A 24726-nucleotide genomic window follows, 5' to 3' on the forward strand; every position below is an offset into this window, starting at 1 on the left:
AACGTATTTCGTCCTGAAAATTTACACACATGTACATTGTGTGTCCATGTATATGTGTATTTTTCACAATTTTTTGAAACATAGAGATATGAATTTGATGAATTGCAAAAGGAGGCCCCATGGAGCTCGGCTCCAAAAGCAATTTTCGCAATGTTATACACTTTTGAAAATTCAGTCTCAATCATGTTTCATGTAAAGGCTATAGCCATTCTTCTCTTGGAGAAAGACAAAGAAGGCTACAGCAGAGGCGCGTACACCAACACAGCGGATCGTTTGCCCGCGAGATGAGCCTTCCTCAGACGTTCAAAGGCTGCCGCGCCTCTGCGGTCTGCACCTGCTCAGGTCTGCTGCACCCACCACACTTTCCCCCTCCCTCGCACACTTCGCCACCTCCTCTCCCATCCTCCCCTCCGTCGCCTCCCGCATCCACCGCAATGGCGTCCCAAGCCCTGCGCCGCCTTCGCTTGCTCGCGGCTCGGGCCGCCGCCCTCCCCGCCTCACCGCACCAGCGACTCAGCCGGTCGCCCTTCGCCGCTCCGTCGCGGGCACAGGCCCACATGGCGTCGTCGTCGTGGGCCGTCCTGGGCAGCATCCCGCGGGTCGCGCCCCCCGCGGACGGCGCCGACGTCTCCCTCGCGCTCACCCCGCCCCCGCGCGTCTCCATCCTCACCGTCTCCCCGCGCCTCTTCCCTGAGCCCGTCACTCCCAAGTACTTCCCCTTCGTCCTCGCCGCCGACCCCTCCGGCCTCCTCCTCCTCCAAGCCACCCTCGGCCGCCCCTGGACCCGCGAGATCACCGACGGTCCCCACGGTCCCGGCGTCCACTGGCACGACTCCGAACCGCGCTACTTCGTCCTCGACGCCAACGCCGGCTCCGCGTTCCGCCTCCCCGAACCCAAGCCCGTCGACATCATGCACCAGGCCCTCCTCGGCCTCATCGCCTCCCCTGGCGGCGGCGGCCACTACATGGTCTCGGAGCTGCGCCCCATCATGGGCACTGACGAAGCCACGCTCCTCTCCTTCTCGTCCGAGGTCGGGAAGTGGGTCGAGAAGAGCGTCCACTACCCGCTCCCGCGCCGCATCTTCGCGCCCATCGGCGTGGTCTCGCACCACGGGAGGCTCTGGTGGGTCGACCTCACATGGGGCGTCATCACCAGCGACCCCTTCGCCAGCGACCCGGCCCTCCGCTTCGTGCCGCTCCCGCCGGACAGGGTGCTGCGGTCCAGGGAAGCTTGGGGAGAGTCCGACATGTACCGCTGCGTGGGGGTGAGCGCCGGCAAGCTGCGGTTCGTCGACACCTACTACATGGGCCGTGTCATCGGCGGCACTCCCAACATCAGCGTGTGGACGCTGCCTGGTCCGGACTCCACGGAGTGGACGCTGGAGCACGAGGTAAGCTTTGGTGAGATCTGGGCCGATGAGAGCTACAAGGCCACTGGGCTGCCCGTGGAGATCCCCACGCTCGCACTCATCCATCCCGAGAACCCCGACGTCGTCTACTTCTTCCTGGAGAAGCACATGTTCGGTGTCGACGTGCGTGCGCGCAAGGTTGTGGACTGCAAGCTCTACGACCTGGTTGCGCCGCCGAGGTGCGCAGTCGCCAGCCGCTTCGTCCGAGCGTGGAGGCTTCCACAACAACAATCACCAGGTTAATTCCCATCACATTCATCACGAACCAATTAGGAGAACTGAATTCCATCTGCATATGTCTGCACAAGTTGCCGGGGACTGATCCTCCTTTCCAAACAAATATGTCTGCACAGGCATGTTAAGTGGTAAATGCACGGATTCTTTATCTTAGCCTATTAGGCTAGGTATTCAGTATTCGCCTATAACTGACATACTAGTTGATAGTTCACGCACTATAAAAGACGAGGGTTTGTGGTTAATGATTATATAGATCTAAATCTCTATCTTTGTTGTGCTTAAGCAAGGCAGGCTTTAGAGGCTGCACTTACCTTGGATCGAGGTCACGAAGTGATGCACATGTCGGAATTGGTTGTATGTTTTGTGTACGATGTTGTATGCCTTGATGGTAGTCGATGCTGATGTATTCCTTGATGGTAAAATGCATGTCATTGTGGTGCTTAATTGATACATGTATGTAAGATATTAGTTGTAGTATCATCGGACTAGACAGTCAGTACTTTTCCCCATATATAGCTCTGTTTTGTGCCATCATAATTTTACCATATGACTGATGTACAATATATCGAATGTCTCTTCTGTATTGACTAATATTCTTGTCTTTCAACTTCTCAAGGGATGCTTAACTGGTCTAATGATCCAATCTTGACTGCAAAAGACAAATCTCCACATGGGAGTTACCCCCTGGAGGGACTTACCAGCAAGACATTCATAGGATGAATTGGAGGAACATGAAGCAGCAAGTGTTTTTGGCTAACTGTCTCCTAGGTGAGCTAAATTCTCACATGGATCTGTTATGATTTGGTGCTCTTTCTTCGAACATCACGCAACTCTAGTAGTACTAAGTTTTCTTATGCCCAAATTTCCTTTGATCCAGGTGAATTTAGTACTGAATTCAGGTCGTGGAGCGCATGGGATATGATATGGTCTATTCTGGTGACATGCCTGCTCTAGTAGTCACGGAGTTCTTCGCTGAGACGCAAAGTAGCTTAACATGTCGTCTTTGGTCTGTAAGATGGTGAATGGAATCGGTCGCTTAGTTTGTATTCCTCCTCGGATGGAATGCTGATACTCAGAGTAGTGTTGTTTTGGTTGATGGTGATGCTGCCAGACTTTCAAGTGATCCCTTGAATCTGCTCGAATGATATGAAGCTCTTCAGTGATTTATTGCTTCTTCCTTTCACTCGAGTTTTTAGTGTTGATCATCGGTTTGAGCCTTGTATGCTATTTGCATTGTTGACCATCCTCAAAATTGGTTCTCTTTTCTCTTGATTTTTATCTGGTATCAGAAGACAGCAGTGAGAGCTTGTTGCTTGACCACGAGCTTTATTACCCGAGGAAGGGAATGCAAAATAAGCATGCATGCTGCCGAAGGAGCTGGAAATTAGAGCATCTCCAACGGATTGCCATTTCCCAATAAAAAGCTGATATTGGAGGAGTTGGGTTAGAAAACAGCTCCAACAGGTCTCAAAACGCAAAATAATATGGGAAAAGCTTTGCGTTCAGCCGGTGGACCTTCTCTGCGTGGCGCGTGTTTTATGTGTGTCTTTCTATAATTTTTTTCGCAACATCATGTGTGTTGCAAAATTGCCTTCCGCAAAAACACCCATGTTGCAAAAGAAATGAAGCCGAATTTTTTTTAAAACTTTTTCTGCAGTATCATCTGTGTTGTGAATTTTTTTTTCCGCAACACCCATGTTGCAAAAATAGTAAAGAAAAAAAATCCGCAACATCACCTATGTTGATGTTGCAAAAGGTTTTTGCAACATGAGCTTTGTTGCAAAAAAATTCCGCAACACTACCCTTGTTGCAATAATGAGGATGATGTTGGACGTTGGGTAACTCTAGATCTAACTGCTGCCGAGCCGGCGGATCTTTTAAAAGGATCCGTCGACCGACGCGCGGCCCAAATAATATTGGGGGCTTGTATGACTGGCCATACTTTTCCACTATTTAGGGAAAAAACATCTTCTCCATTAACTTTTCGTAATCCTGGCGGGAATCAACCTTCTTCCACACCCCTTTTTGTCTCCCGCTGTCACACGTTGGTGTGCTACCATCGACTATACCGCCCCCTAGGTCTTCACCGCCACTCCTCCCGTAACACCGACCACCAGCCTTCCCCACCCTTGGCCTTCGTCCTTGCCTAGGCGGTCTGGTTGGCAAGCAGCATGTCCGGTCATCTACTGCCGCAAGCCGGTGTGCCGTTGCTGACTGTACCGTCAATCCCGTCCCCCTGTAGGTCTTCACAAGCGCAATCCCCTACGGCCCGCCGCTCCCCTCGTGACGCCCGCGGGCCCGCCTCCTCCACCCTTGTCCTTCGTCGTCGTCCTAGCCTAAGCGATCCGGTAGGGAAGTGGTCCGTCCGTAACGGCACCATGGGGGAGGATGGTGTCATCATTCGTTGATGCCCCCTCGAGCAGGCAATGAAGCCATGAGCATCAAAGAAGGCGACGACGGCCGCGCCCGCAACCCCACCACCGTCCTTCACGACAACTCCATCAACGTCCGTCACACAAATGCCTTCGGACGTGCCCCCCTTCTCTGATGCCGATGAGGACTTCAACATGTACAACACCAAGGAGGTGTACAACAAAACACAAGGGATGCATTTTTTTCATTTGTTTAATTTTTAGAAAACACAACCATTATTTTACATGGAAATATGCAAGGCACATTAGTTTCATATTTGGGATTATGTAGCCAGCAATCATATGTTGACATAAATAGAGACATTTCTTGGTCCACTTCGTCTGAGGGTGAGGATGATCAAGTTGTTTTTAGGCTTCCAAAACAAAGAGATGGAGTAGGGGATAGCAACTTCTCCACGGACGAGGATGATGCATTGGGCATGCCATGGGAGGGTGTGAGCATTGATCCGATACAAGGGACCGATCAAAGTGAAGACATAGTGGAACTATGTTGCATATCACTATCATCGTAATGTGTTTGTTTCCATCGATTGCTCGACTAAGACCCTTGCACATCGATGGATAAAAGTTCAGGAATGTTACAACCGTTGGGTTGGTTATATGGCTCAAGTGGACCGTGCCAAATCTAGTGGAGTCACAGAGGACATGTTGGTGAGTATATTTTCCTAAAAATATATATATATATGAATTGTTTCCAATCAAATTGTCAATGTGAAATTTTGAACTTGATAGCACAGCTACACAAACGAGTTCTACAAGAAGAGGGAGACGAAAGGCAAGTCTTCTGTGTTGATCCATTGTTGTGCTTTGCTCCCCAATAATGAGAAGTGGAGGACATGAACTATGACGCAAATCCAACCAAAGAAGAAGGGTAAATCATCATGGGCTGCACAAGTGCACAACAATGACGATACCAATGATGATGTTGATGAAGTCCCAAATCCTAATCCCAACACGACTCCAAGCATCACTGCGAAGAGGCCACCCAAAACGAGATGTGAGAAAGATAAAAATAATAATGGAGTCGACATAGTTGTGTTCAAGAATACCATGAAAGAGATCATAACAAGCACAAATAAGTTGGAGGAAATGAATAAACAAGAGAAGGAAATGAGATGGTCCGAGGCCAAGGCAATGGAGGAGTGCAAGGCGACAATCAAAGAACAGAAGCTAAGAATTGACGGGTCCAAGTCACAATATCTTGAGAGGATTAAGGCGCAAATTATAGCATTGAAGATAGTAGGATGTAGTGAGTGGATGACAATGGAAGTGGGAATGGGAATGGTGATGGGAGTCAGGAGTGATGCTCTATGTTTGATCTTCATGTTTATGCTTTATGTTTGATGATTTCCGTGTGTTAGGTGAACCATATATTGCATGTTTGATCTTCCTGTTATGTTTCTTCCAATCATTTGGACCATTCGTTATGTCTACTTTGAATCATTTTACCAGATTTGTTATGGTTCAATTTGACTTTCATTTTTGAGTCTAATTTTATAAACTGTGGGTTGGAAAAGATGTTCAATTATGTGTCTCCAAAATAGCATTATTTGACTTACTATATTGATAGAATAGATATGCATATTCCATTTATATGCTTTTTTTAAAGAGAAACAAAAAAAATATTGAGAAGATGTTGCTGAAAGTGCAACTAATTCTAGGGTGGTTTTGGTAATTCATAACAACATATAGCTCATTGAACTAATATCCATTCAATTTAAATATTTCAAGAAGTTCACTAGATGGCATGGTATGGACTAGAGATGTGGACCCCTCAAAATGCTAAGGACATATGTTGGCAAAAGCTCAAGACTCTCCATTTCTATTTTAGTGATCCAAGATCACATTGAGTCCATAGGAAAGCCAATACTATTAAAAGGGGATGGGGTGTTGATTAATGGTCGACTTGCTCAAAGTGCTTAGTGATATTGCTCCAAAGCCCTCAACCACTTTCTCATTTCCAAATATGTCCAAAACTCAAAGTCAAACTCGACCCCACCAAACTGTTCTATTCGGTGCCATCGACTTCATTTGACCTAGCCACTACGAGAAACCCTAACACCTTGGTCACACCGATACAGATCTCGGTCTCACCGAGATGGCCCTGCAAACCCTCTGTTTCCCTTTTGTAACATTTCGGTCTCACTGAAATGAGCGATTGGTCACACCGAGTTTGCTTGACCAATGATGCCCACAAGTATAGGGGATCAATTGTAGCTCTTTTAGATAAGTAAGAGTGTCGAACCCAACGAGGAGCAGAAGGAAATGACAAGTGGTTTTCAGCGAGGTAATGTCTACAAGTGCTAAAATTGTAAGTAGCAGAGTAGTTTGATAGCAAGATAATTTGTAACGAGCAAGTAACGATAATAGTAGAAAAAGTGCAGCAAGGTGGCCCAATCCTTTTGAGGCAAAGGACAGGCCAAAACAATTTCTTATGATAAGCAAAGCATTCTTGAGGGTACACGGGATTTTCATCTAGTCACTTTCATCATGTTGGTTTAATTTGTGTTCGGTATTTTGATAATTTGATATGTGGGTGGACCGGTGCTTAGGTGTTGTTCTTACTTGAACAAACCTTCTACTTATGATTAACCCTCCCGCAAGCATCTGCAACTACGAGAAAAGTATTAAGAATAAATTCTAACCATATCATTAAACTTTTGGATCCAATCGGTCCCTTACGGAATAGCGCATAAACTGGGTTTAAGCTTCTGCCACTCTCGCAACCCATCACCTAATTGCTACTCCACAATGCATTCCCTTAGTCCCAAATATGTTGAAGTGTCATGTAGTCGACGTTCACATGACACCACTAAAGGAATCACAACATACATACTATCAAAATATCGAACACATATCAAATTCACATGATTACTTGCAGCATGATTTCTCCCATGACCTCAAGAACAAAAGTAACTACTCACAAAAGATAATCATGCTCAAGATCCACTACTGCAGGATGCTGCTAACACGACACTACGATTAGAGACCCTTCAACGAAACTATGTGCGATGTAATAATCGCAAACGGTGGTGTAAAAGAACTGTAACAAAGGTGCATAACATTTGCGATGGAGGATGCATCAAATATGGTTCGGATTTTAGTTGCGTGTGCGATGCAGGGCATATGGTTCAGTTCAATGAACTATTTGCGATGAGGCAGAACAAAAGAAACGGGCAGCCAGATGAAGGCGTGTGCGATATACATCATACGGTTCACTCGGATGAACTGTTTGTGATTAGGCAACACAAAAGAAATGGTCAGCCAGATCAAGGTGTGTGCGATATACGGCATGCGGTTCACTCGGATGAACTGTTTGTGTCGAGAGAAGAGAACATAAACGGTTCAATATAACAAGATGTGTGTGATATGCGGAAAACAGGTCTGTAATCAGAAATGTGTGCAAAGACCGATAATAACACAGACGTTTTCTGCTAATAAGACGTGTGTGTTGTGCGATGGGATTGCATAGAGAACAACACACACATACACACACACACACACACACACACACACACACACACATATATATATATATAGACACACACACTTATAAGGACATGGTTGCATAACCAAAGTAAACATCCACTTTCATAGGTGGCTACTACAATTTGCACACACCAAAGTAAGCTATTACATGCATAATTACATAGGTGGCTACTACACACATGACATTTCCACACACCAATAAAGTAAACTATATATTACATGCATTATTAACTAGCATAAACAATCATCTGATCATCATCTACTTCTTGTGACTCTTACTCTGCTTGTGGCTCAATCCGGGCTCGTCGATTTGGGTAACGAGGCACTTCCTCATGTCAATGATCCGCCTGTGCATCTCGTAGCATGTGTATGAAGGAAATATGCCCTAGAGGCAATAATAAAGTTGTTATTTATATTTCCTTATATCATGATAAATTTTTATTATTTATGCTAGAATTGTATTAACTGGAAATTTAGTACATGTGTGGATACATATACAAACAGAGTGTCCCTAGTATGCCTCTACTTGACTAGCTCATTAATCAAAGATGGTTAAGTTTCCTAGCCATAGACATGTGTTGTCATTTGATGAACGTGATCACATCATTAGGGAATGATGTGATGGACAAGACCCATCCATTACCTTACCATAATGATCGTTTACTTTTTCTACTATTGCTTTCTGCATGACTTATACATGTTCCTCAGACTATGATATTATGCAACTCCTGAATACCAGAGGAACACCTTGTGTGCTATAAAATGTCACAACGTAACTGGGTGATTATAAAGATGCTCTACAGGTGTCTCCAATGGTGTTTGTTGAGTTGGCATAGATCGAGATTAGGATTTGCCACTCTTTGTATCGGAGAGGTATCTCTGGGCCCTCTCGGTAATGCACATCACTATGAGCCTTGCAAGCAATGTGACTAATGAGTTAGTCATGGGATGATGCATTATAGAAAGAGTAAAGAGACTTGCCAGTGACGATATTGAACTAGGTACGATGATACCGACGATCGAATCTCAGGCAAGTAACATACCGATGACAAAGGGAACAACGTATGTTGTCATGCGGTTTGACCGATAAAATATCTTCGTAGAATATGTAGGAACCAATATGAGAATCCAGGTTCCGCTATTGGTTATTGACCAGAGATGTGTCTCGGTCATGTCTACATAGTTCTCGAACCCATAGGGTCCGCACACTTAACATTCAATAACGATTTATATTATGAGTTATGTAATTTGATGAACCGAAGTTTGTTCGGAGTCCCGGATGAGATCACAGACATGACGAGGAGTCTCGAAATGGTAGATAGGATAAGATTCATATATTGGAAGGTTACATTCGGATACCAGAATGGTTCAGGTCGTATCGGATGAGTTTGGGAGTACCGGGGGTTACCGGAACCCCCTGGGAAGTTAATGTGACATACATGGGCCTTAGTGGAGAAGAGAGGGCCGGCCAGGGAGGTGGCACGCGCCACCCTTGCCCAGTCCGTATTGGACAAGGGGTGGAGGCGGCGCCCCCTGAGGGAGTCCTGGACTAAGGGGTCGTCGGGCGTCCGGCCTGTTATCCATGGGCCGGACTGATGGGCTGTGAAGACATGAAGACCGAAGACTGTACCTGTGTCCGGATTGGATTCTCCTTGGCGTGGAGGGCAATCTTGGCGACCGACTATGAAGATTACTTCTTATGTAACCGACTCTATGTAAACCCTAGATCCCCATGGTGTCTATATAAACCGGAGGGGTTAGTCCGAAAAGGATATACTCATTACCATAGTCATACAGGCTAGGCTTCTAGGGTTTAGCCATTACGATCTCGTGGTAGATCAACTCTTGTAACACTCATATTCATCAAGATCAATCAAGCAGGACGTAGGGTATTACCTCCATAGAGAGGGCCCGAACCTGGGTAAACTTCGTGTCCCCCGTCTCTTGTTACCATCGATCCTAGACGCACAGTTCAGGACCCCCTACCCGAGATCCACCGGTTTTGACACCGACATTGGTGCTTTTATTCAGAGTTTCACTGCACCGTTGATGAAAGGTTCGATGCCCCCTTCAATCGTCTATAGTGATGTTGTCCAAGGAGAAACCTTCCTCCCTGGGCAGAGTTTCGTATTCGGCGGCTTCGTACTACGGGCCAACTCGCTTGGTCATTTGGAGCAGATCGATAGCTATGCCCCTGGCCACCAGGTCAGATTTGGAAGCTTGAACTATGTTGCGGATATCTGTGGAGACTTGATCTTCAATGGATTTGAGACCGCAGCGATCGCCCCTCCTCGCCCCGATGAACACGACTTAAATCTGTCATCGGACCAGATTTAGGAGATGGCTCCTGTTGCTGCAATGGCCTTAGAACCAGAGCATATCGTGCCATTCGAGGCCATAGAGTCTGCGGCGCTAGAGCCGCACGCAAACTCGACACCCTGCAATATTTGCTCTAATGGAACTCCGGAATCGTCTCCGGCTATAAGTTCCGGGCCATGTACACTTGCGGACACCGAGTTAGATCGGTTATCGATCTTCGGATTCAGTGTCGCAGACGTTTTTCAGCACTCACCTTTGGGCGATGTGCTAAACTCTTTAAAGAACCTGTCATTCATGGGAGACTCGCAGCCGAACTATGTTCGGTTCGAACTAGGGGCTGACGATGGAGAATTTTGTTTCCCACCCGCCACCCACTTCATAGCCACTGTCGAGGACTTAGCCAACATGCCCGCTCCTGGTTCCGTAGACATTGACGGTATAGACGACGATGCCGATAAGGAGCAAGGCCAAGACCCGCTAGTCATCAGGCGCGAGACGACCACCCCTTCACATGACGTGTACATGATCGATACACTTAAAAAGCCTCGCGGCAAAGACAAGGGAGATCCAGTTAAAACTCCTGAGTCAAAGTCTAAGCTCCGGTGCCCCAAACGCCGCCCCAAGTCACGTCGCAGTAACAATGGCACTGGAGAAAATAGTACTCGGACGGCGCCGAAAGCAATGAAGACCCTGTGGGAGCAACATCCGAGCTGGAGGAACAAGAAAACGGGCAAGCCAGCCCCGACGAACAGGCCCTGCCCAGCGACGGTTCAGAGGACGATAACTACCTTCCGCTCTCCGAAGATGAGGTAAGCCTCAGCGACGAAGACTTCCTCATACCCGAAGAGCCCCTCGAACAGGAGCGCTTCAAGCACAGGCTGATAGCTATGGCAAGGAGCCTGAAAAAGAAGCAGCAGCAGCTTCAAGCTGATCAAGACCTACTCAACGACAGATGGACCGAATTCCTGGTCGCCGAAGAATATGACCTTAGTAGCCTAGCCAAAGGCTACCCAAAGCACATATTGCTATACCAGTTCGACGAAGGGGCATTGGAGCCCATACCATCGTCACACAATGCGGCAGGTCGCCGGCAACTCTGTCCGGATAAAGAGGCAACTCAAGCCGAACACCAGACCACCCCACCTAACCGTAATGGCAGGAACAACACAGGTCCCGATTACCCAGACGACTTGCAGAGAGACTTGGACAATAGAGCAGGACACACAAGACTGATCTACGGACCGCGAAAGCATGCTTCGACAAGCGATGACGGCTACCTATTCGGACGTGTCAAACCTCGCCACGCCCGAGCAAAAAACCGCAAAGGGACTCCTTCGGAGTTACGTCGCAGTGTGGCCCAGCATAGAGGCGCCGCACACCCGCTTTGCTTCACTAATGAAGTAATGGATCATGAATTCCCCGAAGGATTCAAACCCGTCAATATCGAATCATACGACGGGGCAACCGATCCCGCGGTATGGATAGAAGATTTCATCCTCCACATCCATATGGCCTGTGGGGACGACCTCCACGCCATTAAATACCTCCCACTAAAACTAAAAGGGCCAGCTCGGTACTGGTTAAACAGCCTGCCTGAAAATTTCATAGGCAGCTGGGAGGACTTGGAAGAGGCCTTCCTCGATAACTTCCGAGGAACATATGTCCGGCCACCGGATGCCGATGACCTAAGTCAAATTGTTCAATAGCCCGAAGAATCAGCCAGGGAACTCTGCACTCAGTTCTTAGTCAAAAAGAACCAAATGGTCGACTGTCTGGACGCGGAAGCCCTTGCGGCTTTCAAACATGGCGTCCGGGATGAATGGCTTGCACGCCACCTCGGCCAAGAAGGACCTAAATCCATGACAGCCCTCACTGCTCTGATGACCCGCTTTTGCGCGGGAGAAGATAGCTGGCTGGCTCGTAGAAGCAATAGCGCCAGCAACCAGGGCACCTCTGAAATCCGAGACGGCAACGGCAAGCCACGAGGAAGCAAAAACAACAGTCGCAATGACAATGAAAGATCAGGCGACACGGCGGTCAACACCAGATTCAGCAACCCCAAGCCCGGTCAGCGGAAGAAGCCGTTCAAGGCAAATCGAGACGAACCATCCAACCTAGACAGGATATTGGATCGACCCTGCCAGATTCATGGCTGCCCCGATAAACCAGCTAATCATACCAACAGAAACTGCTGGGTACTTAAACAGGGCGGCAAGCTCAACGCCGAACACAGGGGGAGGAGGCCGCCAAGCGACACGGATGACGGAAAGGTTCACCAACGAAACACCGGGGGTCAGAAGAAGTCTCCACCTGAGGATCAACTACTCCTAGAACGGAAATAGCAACCCGGCTTCCTCCGCCCACTCCGTACACCTCCAAAGTTTGCACCACGCATACATCATTACGCACTCAAGATACCATGGGCATTGGCGGAAGCACAATACGGACAAGCCTGCAAGCACTCCAGTAAATTTTTTTATTATTTTTTTATTATTTCTTCCTTTGCTATCCTTTAAAAAATAGGTGACGAATAGGATAAACATCGGAAACTAGCTCTATCGGAGTCCGGATCCGTACACTCACCTAAGGGGCTATTTCTATCAAGGATTCCCCTCACCGAGGACTGGCGGTGCAGAAGTGCGACAGGAGGTCCAAAATGACTTTTTGTAGACCGCACTCTCTATTTCTCGAGCCTGTACTATGCATGTTCCTCCGCCTCCAACCCCGAGCATGTCAAATAGCCGGGGGGGGAGGGGGGTGGCGGCTTATATATATGTATATATCATAAGTAATCATGGCATATCGCTCAGTTCCCATTAAACAATATCCGAACTAATCATCTGCATTGTTTCACCAACAAATATGGCCTACGGTTATTTCACAGAAATACCTTGGCATAACCTGCCAGGGGCTTGGTGTGGGAACAAATGAGTTGCCAGTAAAAGTCCGAACAGCTCTATAGCATACTTTGGCATCGCAAGTTTGGCCTTATATGCATCCGCTCCGAATCATTGTCTTGGTTCAATAGTTGGGTTGCCCGGCTCCTATGCTTACTACCCTACGTTCCGCTCTATCGGCTAGGGTAGTAAAGGGAGAACTACTACGATTGTGCACTGGTCTAAACTGGACGAGCACGTCAGTAGAGAAAGCCGAAAACTGACTGTCATGATGCGGCGTGAGCTGGTCAACCACTTGACGACTTATTGGAATCTTTAGCGATTCTCCGTGTCACACGAGGGATCTTTTTCAGATCAAATATGTAAGGCACCGTACGCCGCATACATACCAGGGGCTGTGTCGTAGCCCCACCATAAAACTCCTATGGCTAAGTGAAAGTGTTAACGCCTTATAGTCCGATTTCTTGGTTCGCCTCATTATCACCTCCTTCATGGACCAAGACGTTGGATAAAGAGTGGTTAAATGCTTTTTCGAACACCCCCGTACTTCCTACGAGGGGGCTGAAGCCGACGACTGGAAAACTTTCAGATTATATCAAAACGGCCGCACAGGAGGAATTCAAGCTTTCAAGCAAAACATAAATAGATTAACTATAAAATTGTCTTTTACAATTTTCATACACCTCACTCGAATATTATATCTTTTGAGCACTGACCCTCTATAAAGTGGGTGGCCTCTAGGACGTCTTCAAAATAATGCTTCGGTTCTAGACGGTCCTTGCCTTTGGGTGGACCCTTCGTCGCAACATCGATGGCCTTCATCTTCCCCCAGATCGTCTTGACTCGGGCAAAAGCCATCCGTGCACCCTCAATGCACGTTGACCGCTTCACAGCGTCGATACGCGGCACCGCATCAACAAGCCTTTGCACCAAACCGAAATAGCTATTCGGAACAGGCTCGGTTGGCCACAACCAGATTACGACATCCTTCATGGCAGCACCAGATATCCTATGAAGTTCAGCCCATTGGGACAACTGTTCATTGAGCAACAAAGGGCGCTTTGATGCGCCAAACTGCGACCAAAAAAGCTTCTCCGTTGCATATCCATCTCGCGCTTGGTAATACTGCGCCGCATCGGCAGAACTCTACGGCAAGTCCAAGAACTCGTCCGTAGAACTCAATACTTGGTTAAGCTGGGCATAGTTCGGGTCACCGAACTTAGTTTGCAGCAGAAAGGGCTTTCCAGCCACAATCTCCCTCGCCTGTCGAACCTCCTCATGGGCTGCTCTCCATTCCGACCGCGCTTCTCTCGCCTCCTGTAAGGCCTTGTCCAGACCAGCCGTTAAGGCTTTACTCTCCTCCTCCAGAAATTCACAGCGGCCGGTAACATTCTCCAGATCAAGCGTCATCATGGATATCTTCTCCTCATCTTGGCGCCGTGCAGCTTGTTCGGCTTTTAATTCAGCCGATGCCTTTTCGGCAGCAGCATGGCTACGCCGGGCCTGCTCCTTGGCTCGGGCCAGCTCCGCTTGAAGAACTTCAACGGCGGCAGCACCATCTGCAGCCAAATCTCAGCATCATGCTTATTCCACAAAAATGTATGAGGATTGCCCCGAATACATACCTTGCGACTTGTCCAGACGCATATTGATTAAAGCAAGATCATCCCCTGCCACATCAAGCTTCTGCTGCAAATTGACAATCTCCATAGTCCGGGAAGTGGCCAAGGGGGAAGCCGCGTGTGTTCAAAGTCATCAGGTTAGTCCTCAAACGTTCCTTTTCAATCCTCCGTTTGCTTCCCAGTGGAAGCCAACCCGAGTATCACAGGTTACTACCTATACACAGGCGCATCTTTGCAAATGAAACATAGCTGAAAACATTATGTCACAAACCTCGAAGCCCTTCAGTAGGCTCATGAAGGCTTCATTTAATCGGCTCTTTGCGGAGGAAATCTTCACAATCACTGTACCCATCAAGGTACGCTGTTCCCTCGAGACAGATGCTTTCCGCAACATGTCCCACAATATATTCGGAGTCACCGGGTTTCCCGAAGCTGCTCCAGGAGCACAATCATCCTTTGAAGGAATCTGTTCACCTGTCTCCAGAATCACTGTCGGCTGCGAACCAGTCAGTCCGGGACCTTTGTTATCATCAGCCCTGGAATCCCGGATGATCGGTGCTCCACCTTCGGGTACTGCCTCTTCTGTCCCCTGGAATCCCGAATGATCGGTGCTCCACCTTAGGGTACCGCCTTGTTGGGCGAGGAGGTTGGAGGAGGCATCTCGCTCTCCATCATCTCTGGGAGGAAACTTCCCGAAGAAGAGGATCGCCCAGAAAAACTCTGTGCCGACCTGTAAAAATGCATGAATGCGTTACATATATCTTCGGTAACAACAACGGAGCGGGACGCTATCAAAGTACTCCGGATTCTCTTACGGTTTGGCCGAGGGCTTGTCCCTTTATTGGAGCTGCTCGACGGCGTCACTTTCCAAACCCAAGCCGGTCAACGGCGGCATCTTGCCCTTCTTGAAAGACCGCCCCTCCCAATCTTCGGAGGCGGCCCTTTTCCTCCTGTTTGGAGAAGGGATACTGGGTCCTTTTCCGCCTCTGTCTTCGGGAGAGGAAAGGTCGATTTCTCTGGACTCAGTTTCCGACTTACCTCGGGAACCAAGGTCATCTTGGGTCTTTTCTCCCTCCCCTACTGATGCCTGGTATGGCGCCGAGGCCAGCATCCTTGTTAACACAGGAGTAGCTGAGTCTTCAGGAAGGGGAGCCGGGCACCTAATCAATTCCACCTTCTTTATCCAGCCCTGAAAAAGGATGGTACTATTGGTATCTTGCCACTGAGTATCTGATTATGAGGTATTCGGTAAACAGGTACTTACCGGGGTGTCCGGATGGTTACAGTCTAGGCCGACATATTCGGTGGTGTCCGGCCATTGCCTTCGTTTCCCGAAGAATAATCTCCACATTCCTTTGTGCGTTGTGCCTAAGAAGTGCTGAAGAGTCCGCGGCCCTTCTGGATTGAACTCCCATAGGAGGAGAGACCGTCCCTGGCATGGAAGGGTCCGGCGAACTAGCATTACATGAACGATGTTGGCTATGTCGATGTCCCTCTCAATGGGGCTTCAGATGCGACTTTGCAGAGTTCACACATCATTCGTTGATCCCCAATCCAGCCCCTTGTTAATCCACGATGCAAGCTGAGTTCGGGGGCTGGATCGGAATGCGGGCGCGGTTGCCCACTTGGAGCTGCGGGGCTCGGTGTATAGAACCACCCCTGCTGCCATAGATCGGAAGATTTGGCGAAGGATCCTTTCAGCCAAATGGCGCTAGCAAGCTTGCTCACTATAGCGCCGCCGCACTCGGCCTGCTCCCCCTCTACCACTTGCAGCTTCACATCAAAGGTCCTGAGCCACAAGCCGAAGTGCGGAGGAGTTCGGAGGAGGGCTACGCATGTGACGATGAACGCCGATATAAGAAGAATAGAGTCCGGGGCCAAATCGTGGAAGTCTAGCTCATAATAGAACATGAGCCCTCGGACGAAGGGGTTAAGTGCAAACCCCAACCCGCGGAGGAAGTGGGACACGAACACGACCCTCTCGCCGGATCTGGGGGTGGGAATAACCTGCCCCTCGGCAAGAAGCCGATGATGGATTTTAGCGGTCAGGTACCTCACCGCCCTAAGCTTTGCAATGTCTTCCTTCGTAATAGAAGAAGCTACCCACAAGCCTTGACGGCTAGATCCAGACATGATTAGGGCTGGTGGCGACCGAAACCCGGGTGTTGGAACTCGTGGTAGCAGGGGTTGAGGAAGAGACAAGCGTGGAAGAAAAAGACGGGTCTGTACCCCTATATAAAGGCTACAAATATCAAACGTCTCCTCTTGGGCCTCAAAAACTTGTTTCCAAGGAGTTGTACCCAAGTGATGGTTGGGTTACCCATTTCCGGGTCGACAGGAATCCCTTAGAAAAGGGAGGCACGATCTCCGCTTGGATAAGATGTGCCAATAAGACCACGTCCTGGGACGTGGGGCGACGAGCCGGCTAAAACAGTTCGCAAGTATTGGCCGGGCAGGCGTGGTGTCATATTACCAAAAGTGGTTGGTGGGTTGAACCCATGGAATATTATGTCCTCTGCGGTTGTGCATACAAGTCCGGATACAATCATTACATCTGAAGATCAACTAGGAGTTCAGAAGGGGGAACCCGCCTTGCAATGCCGAAGACAATATGCGCGCCGGACTCCTCGTCATTGAAGCTAGGTTCAGGGGCTACTGAGGGAGTCCTGGACTAAGGGGTCCTCGGGCGTCCGGCCTGTTATCCATGGGCCGGACTGATGGGCTGTGAAGTCATGAAGACCGAAGACCGTACCTGTGTCCGGATTGGACTCTCCTTGGCGTGGAAGGCAAGCTTGGCGACCGACTATGAAGATTCCTTCTTATGTAACTGACTCTATGTAAACCCTAGATCCCCCCGGTGTCTATATAAACCGGAGGGGTTAGTCCGGAAAGGATATACTCATTACCATAGTAATATAGGCTAGGCTTCTAGGGTTTAGCCATTAAGATATCGTGGTAGATTAACTCTTGTAACACTCATATTCATCAAGATCAATCAAGCAGGACGTAGGGTATTACCTCCATAGAGAGGGCCCGAACATGGGTAAACTCCGTGTCCCCCGTCTCCTGTTACCATCGATCCTAGACGCACAGTTCGGGACCCCCTACCCAAGATTCGTCAATTTTGACACCAACACCCCCTTTCCCTCTCCTACTTCTCCTCTCTTTCCCTCTTTGTTATTCCAGAAAAGGAAAAAGGAGAGGGGAATCCTACTTGGACTAGGGAGTCCTAGTAGGACTCCCCACACCTGGCGCGCCCCCTTCGGCCGGCCACCTCTCCTCTCCCCTTTATATACATGGGAGGGGGTCACCCCAAAGGCACACAAAGTCTTCTCTTAGCCGTGTGCGATGCCCCCCTCCACAGTTACACACCTTGGTCATATTGTCATAGTGCTTAGGCGAAGCCCTGCACTGGTAACTTCATCATCACCGCCGCCACGCCATCGTTCCGACAGAACTCTCCCTTGGCCTCAACTGGATCAAGAGTTCGAGGGACGTCATCGAGATGAACGTGTGCTGATTGCGGAGGTGCCGTAGGTTCGGTGCTTGGATCGGTTAGATCGCGAAGACGTTCGACTACATGAACCACGTTACTAAACGCTTCCGCTTTTGGTCTACGAGGGTACCTGGGCACACTCTCCCCTCTCGTTGCTATGCATCTCCTAGATAGATCTTGCGTGATCGTAAGATTTTTTTTGAAATACCGCATTCCCCAACAGTGTACACGCTCTTGGCCGCGAACTTGAGGTGAGGTTCATTCAGTGGCCGCATCCAGGCCCTGTGCCAGGATAGGGGACTTGTTCTCTGGGCATCCTGCTTCATCTTTTCGTAGTAGGGGTCGATGATGGCCGAGGCGAGTTCGACCAGGGGGTCCTTCTTTGTGCTGTCCCAGACCCTGTAGTGGTCACGGATTCCGACAAGGTTCTTAGAGGCCAAACCCATAGCACTGATCACTTTTACATCGTCGGTGGTTTCCACCGTGGCGAACTTGTAGTCGGTGCTGTTGACATACCTGTTGAAATGGTCGCAAGGTTCTATGGCCATGCAGTAGTGGTAGATGAGGACATGATGGCGCATGCACAACTGAGCGATGACAACCTTCTGATCTATGTTGGGACGACCGGTGGTGTACTGGAGGTCGATGCCGACCACCTTGTACTTGTCTCCAGCAAGCAACTGCTCAACGCTGTTGATGTAGTCGTACACCATGGCTGGGTCGGTGGTGTGCACCACCGAGAGATTCGTCTCCCTCGCATGGGTCTCCACTCTATACTCGTTGAACTCCATTGGAGCGCCGCTAGACATCCCCTCTCTATGTGTAATCATGGGTGTGCTTTTTGTGTTGTGGGGCGTGATCAAAAGGTTGAAGAGACTAAGGTTATAATGGCCGTAGGAATTAAAGGGGAAGCCGGACGGCCAGGAATATCGGCAGGCCCTGATGGTAGTTCTAATTTGCAGCGCGTAACTCCATCGTGCCACACGTAACTGCATAGCGTGGCAACGTGCGTGGCGCAACCGCATGCATATGGGGTCACCGACATGATTGTGCGCACGCCCAACCGCTGGCAGAGCACGTGCGGAGGGACGCGAGCAGAGCGCTCTACGGTCGCCTCAACGGCGAGCAACCATATATATATATATGCATATAGCAGTTGAACACGCAAGGAAAAACTGTCCACAAGCCGAGCGTGCCGACAGACGCAAGCAGAGCGCGCCAACGGATGTGAGCAAAGCACGCTGCGGCGCCTAACGGTGACCACAGCACGCTGCAGCGCCTAATGGCGAGCAGAGCTTGCCGAGGGACGCGAGCAGAGGCCGTCACAGTGATACGTGGCAAATAAGACGAATTATGCGAGCGATGAGGGAGACATCAAGCACGAATCAGATTAGAGTTGCGTGTGCGATACGTGGCATACAGTTGATTCATCCGAGCTGTTTGTGATGGAATAAGTCGTGTGTGTTGCGGGTATACGCTTGCTGGTATATAACCTTAAATTTAACCAAAAAAGTGTTAATGCATGTTACAAAAATTGTATAACTGAAAACTATGTTCAAATACGAATCCAACGATATAATCTTTGGCGACATGCATTCGTATTTTATTAGTTAAATCCAACTTATAAACTAGGACGGGGGTATAGTAGGTAATTAAATCGCAAATGTTTTTTTATTAACTGTATGTGTACATTTCCCTTCGTCCTCCTCTCGCAGGTCTTGTCACCCTGCTGCAGCAGACGGCTTACAACGCAAGCTTGCGCAATATGCGGGGAGTTCTTTTGGCCAAACGGTGGCTCAAAGTGGCGCCAATGAATCATCGGTGAGCCCGTTTCCGTGCAACCTCGCAGGTTCCCGCGCAAGCTTCCTGCCCGACTCGGTGAAATCCCCCAAAATCCCAATGCGTTACTAGCCTGTTATATAAACCATCACGGCTGGCGAGTCCTGCGTTGCATTTCCACTTCCTCCCTGTAGCTTATCTCATCTGCTTCTCCCACAATTGTCAATGGCACCGATTCGTCGTCGTCGCGCAGCCACTCCGCCGTCATTAGAGGATAGCTCCAGCTGGGAGGTTACATCGCAGCGGCGGCTCAGTCCCCGGTGTAGTGTAGTGCGCGTGGCATCCCTGTTGGGTGTGCGCGGAACACCCACCACACGCTCCGCCGCCGTTGCCCGTCGGCAACTGTTGCCCGTCGGCAACTGTTGCCCGTCGGCAACTGTTGCCCGCCGTTGCCGCCACACCACCGACGAAAGCCAGGGCCATCGCCCACTCCGCCGCCGTGGCCCGAAGGCAGGAGGTGGCCGCCACTCCACTGCCGGCCATCACCCACTCTGCCACCGCGGCCCGAAGGTGGTGGGTGGCCGTCGTGGCCTCCACCTCATCCTTGGCTGCCATGGCCGCCAACCCACTGTCGACCGCTGGGATCATCACCCGCTCCACCACCGCCGCCCGAAGGAGGGAGGCGGAGGTGGAGGCCCGCACATGCATCAGCGACCTTACGCGCTACATCGAGTTCCTGCGGGAGGAGGAGTGCCTCGTCGAGCATGCAAAGAGACTTACCGCAACCGTACCTGCAGCACACGCCGACGCAGAGGCGAGGAATCAGGAGATCTATGAGCAGTCCGGCCGCTTCGAGAGGGATCGTCTGGAGCGGTAGTGGCAGTTCGAGCTGGCGAGCATTCCTGAATGTGCAGCAGTGGTAGGCACCGTATTGCATTTGTCCAGCTCGTCGGTAGGCTCCTGCTCCTCCTCTGCCTCTTAATGAGCGTGCTCGGCAGAGGAGAGGCTGCCGGAAGTAGCACAAAGCCCCTCCTTAGTAGTAGTATTTAGGGGTTATTTTATTCAGTTCATCTGACTATAGATGTGTGGTGGAACTATACAACGTACTTAAAATTAGCTAGTATATATAATTGAACTAGCTATTTCAGTACATGGTTGGCAACAATTGGGGAAAATTTTGGTTGGTTCAGTTGTCGAGTTGAATTGTTTGTATAAATTAAGAACGACTGCTTAATGTATGAATGAAATCTATGCTTAATTGCTGAATTTTAGTTGCAAAAATTAGATAGCGCTAGTGATTTTTAGCTCCATATTTTGACAAATCACAGTGTTACAAGGATTGACAAATGGCAATGTTACTAGATAAACAAATGTCAATCTTTCCAGTTTGACAAATGGCAACATACCCAATATGACAGATGCAAATCTTACCAAATTGTTTGTACGTGGTTGCACACGGGTCATCAACAACCATTTGCATTGAAGGGATGCACAAATCCTGCGTTGTGAATTTTCCCTCAACTTAAGGGGAAGACCATAGCTCTCACTTTGCATACGGGTGTTCTATCTAAAACGTTTGCGATCAAGAGCTGCAGAAATCCTGCTCGGCAGATTTTCTCTTGGCTTCCCGGGGAAGCTGTCGGTTTGCATACGGGTGTTCTAACTAAAACGTTTGCGATCAAGAGCTGCACAAATCCTGCTAGGCACATTTTGCTTTGGCTTCCTGGGGAAGTTGTCAGTTTTGCATACGGGTGTTCTAACTGAAATGTTTGCGATGAGTGTTTTTTATTTAAAAACCATATTAAACTGTGGCTTGGGTGCCATTAATGGAGAGGATGCGAGCAAGGCGGGCGGCCATGGAAGTCAAAGGGCTCGCTTCCTAGTGAGCCTGCACGGCGTACAACTCGCATGCTTCCCGGTGAGCCTCCACATTGGAGTACAGCTCGCACGCCTCCAATTTAGTCAAGCACTCAAGCACCTGTCCGCACGGGACGTCCTAGCCATTAAAAGAGTGAGGCATGATGTCACGTGAATGGTTAACAGAACACACACAATTTAAATTATACAAAACGTTTGAGATGTTACAGTGGCAACTATTTGTTTCAAAATGCCTTTGTTGGCTGTTATTCAAGTGCGCCTTCTCTCAAAATGGACACAAAAAATACCACAACATGTCGGGTGCCATTCCATTATAGCATGCCAAGTTTCACGAATTTCAGACGAGTTTTGGATTTACTAGATTTTAAAAACAAATTATCTCAAAGTTTTGCCGGCAATCAACACTCCCTATTGTTTGAAATTCATTCCCATTTCTTGCATGGGACCTAAGCATGCACCGAAGTACACATATTTGATTTTTCAACCAATTTATATGCACTGGAGCATGTGCATGTAGTTCAAATTTGAATTATGCACATAAAATGCCTAGAAAACCTAGTTAGTGTATAAAAATGTCCAAACGGAACCCAAAAAATCCAAAATTAAACACAACACTCCTGTTGTTCTATGTTGGCACTAAAATTGTTTTGAAAGCAATAAGAGGCAACAGATATTGTTTCGTCCCCAAAAGTGGCACGTTCCCTACCGAAACCATCACTCTTGTTGTGAGAAGGTCTAGTTTGGGAGAAGCTTATACCCAAACCTGCCCCAAATGGGACACAAATTTTACCACGGCATGTTGATGCCACTCGATGATAGCATGCCAAGTTTCATGAATTTCAGACGAGTTTTGGATTTACTAGAATTTAAAAACCAAGTATCTCAATGTTTGCGGTCGAGTGACGGTGGCAGGGTGTTTGAAATTCATCCCCATTTCTTGCATGGAATCTAAGCATGCACCGAAGGACACAAATTTAATTTTTCAATCAATTTATATGCACTAGAGCATGTGCATGTAGTTCAAACTTGAATTATGCACCTGAAATGCCTCGAAACCCCAGTTAATGTATAAAAATGTCCAAACGACCCCGAAAAATTCCAAAATTGAATACAACACTCATGTTGTTCTATGTTGACACTAGAAATTTTTTGAAAGAAATAAGAGGCAACGAATATCGTTTCCCCCCAAAGGTGGCACGTCCCCTTCTGAAACCATCACGCTTGTTGTGAGAAGCTCTGGTTTGTGAGAAGTTTATACCCAAACCTGCCCCAAATGGGACAAAAAATTTACCATGGCATGTTGATGCCGCTCCATGATAGCATGACAAGTTTCATGAATTTCAGACGAGTTTTGGATTTACTAGAATTTAAAAACCAAGTATCTCAATGTTTGCGGCCGAGTGACGGTGGCAGGGTGTTTGACATTCATTCTCATTTCTTGCGTGGGACCTAAGCATGCACTGAAGGACACAAATTTGATTTTTCAACCAATTTATATGCACTTGAGCATGTGCATGTAGTACAAATTTGAATTATACACCTGAAATGCCTGGAAAACCCAGTTAATATATGAAAATGTCCAAACGAACCCCGAAAAATTCCAAAATTAAACACAACACTCCTGTTGGCACTAGAATTTTTTTGAAAGCAATTAGAGGCAACGAATACCGTTTCATCGCCAAAGGTGGCACGTTCCCTACCAAAACCATCACGCTTGCTGTGAGAAGCTCTGGTTTATGGGAAGCTTATACCCAAACCTTCCCCAAATGGGACAACATTTTTACCATAGCATGTTAATGCCGCTCCACGATAGCACGCCAAGTTTCATGAATTTCAAACGAGTTTTGGATTTACTAGAATTTTAAAACCAAGTATCTCAATGTTTGCGGCCGAGTGACGGTGACAGGGTGATTGAAATTCATTCCCATTTCTTGCATGGGACCTAAGCATGCACCGAAGTACACAAATTTGGTTTTTTAACCAATTTATATGCACTGGAGCATGTGCATGTAGTTCGAATTTGAATTATGTACATAAAATACCTGGAAAACCCAGTTAATGTATAAAAATTCCAAACGAACCCCGAAAAATTCCAAAATTAAACACAACACTCATGTTGTTCTATGTTGACACTAAAATTTTTTGAATGCAATAAGAGGCAACGGATATTGTTTCGTCCTCAAAGGTGGCATGTTCCCTACCGAAACCATCATGCTTGTTGTGAGAAGCTCTGGTTTGGGAGAAGCTTATACCCAAACCTGCTCCAAATGGGACAATTTTTTTACCACGTCATGTTGATGCCGCTCCATGATAGCATGCTAAGTTTCATGAATTTCAGACGAGTTTTGGATTTACTAGAATTTAAAAACTAGGTATCTCAATGTTTGCGGCCGAGTGCGGTGGCAGGGTGTTTGGCATTCATTCCCATTTCTTGCATGGCACCTAAGCATGCAATCAAGGACACGGATTTGATTTTTCAACCCATTTATATGCACTGGAGCATGTGCATGTAGTTCCAATTTGAATTATGCACTGAAATACCTACAAAACCAAGTTAATGAATAAAATCGTCCAAATGAACCCTGAATAATTCCATTTTTTTAACCACACACCTATAGCTGCATGTTCACTGCATATAAAAGTTCTAGCAATTCAAACACCATCCTTTGCAACTGTGACCCCATTACGTAATTCAAATCAAGACAAAAAATCAAGTAGATCACACATAGTTTATTATCACCAACCGTGTGAGATGCAGCACAAAATATCTTGGAGCACCGTCGGAGTGTCAAGCACACTAGCCCGCTCCTCAAATATCATTTCACTGCTCAATCATCACCGGTGAAAGATGGGGACATGGACCCGCATCGTGAGGGCAACTTCGGCGGCCCACTCCGGCGAGAGCGTGGCTGCAGCTGCCAGGCGCGTGCTAACAAGGTTCATGAGGGCAACCACAATCTGCGTCCGGGCAGCCAAGGCAGCCCAAACGACCGCTGTTGCTTCTCAGGCGGCGGCAGCATCATCTGCCTCGGGGATAGCAACTAGCGAGAGCGGCATAGCAGCTGTCCGTTCCACAGCAGCGGCCTTAGCCCTGATGGAGGCCGCCCACCACCATGTCGAGGCCGTCCACCGCCAGCTCTTGGCGGTCACCGCACAAATCGAATGAAG

At 48.3% G+C, this 24726-nt stretch overlaps 1 protein-coding gene across 1 annotated transcript; it reads left to right on the top strand.

Moving 5' to 3' along the window:
- Window positions 1-533: 533 nt before the first annotated feature.
- Window positions 534-2792, top strand: LOC119271462. Its single transcript, XM_037553289.1, has 3 exons — window positions 534-1647; window positions 2263-2414; window positions 2524-2792. The coding sequence occupies exons 1-2, from the start codon at window positions 558-560 to the stop codon at window positions 2364-2366; spliced, it is 1194 nt and encodes a 397-aa protein (XP_037409186.1). The 5' UTR covers window positions 534-557; the 3' UTR covers window positions 2367-2414; window positions 2524-2792.
- The last annotated feature ends 21934 nt before the right edge of the window (window positions 2793-24726 follow it).

This window comes from Triticum dicoccoides, chromosome 3A, assembly GCF_002162155.2.
Source record: "Triticum dicoccoides isolate Atlit2015 ecotype Zavitan chromosome 3A, WEW_v2.0, whole genome shotgun sequence".
Taxonomy (NCBI): Eukaryota; Viridiplantae; Streptophyta; class Magnoliopsida; order Poales; family Poaceae; genus Triticum; species Triticum dicoccoides.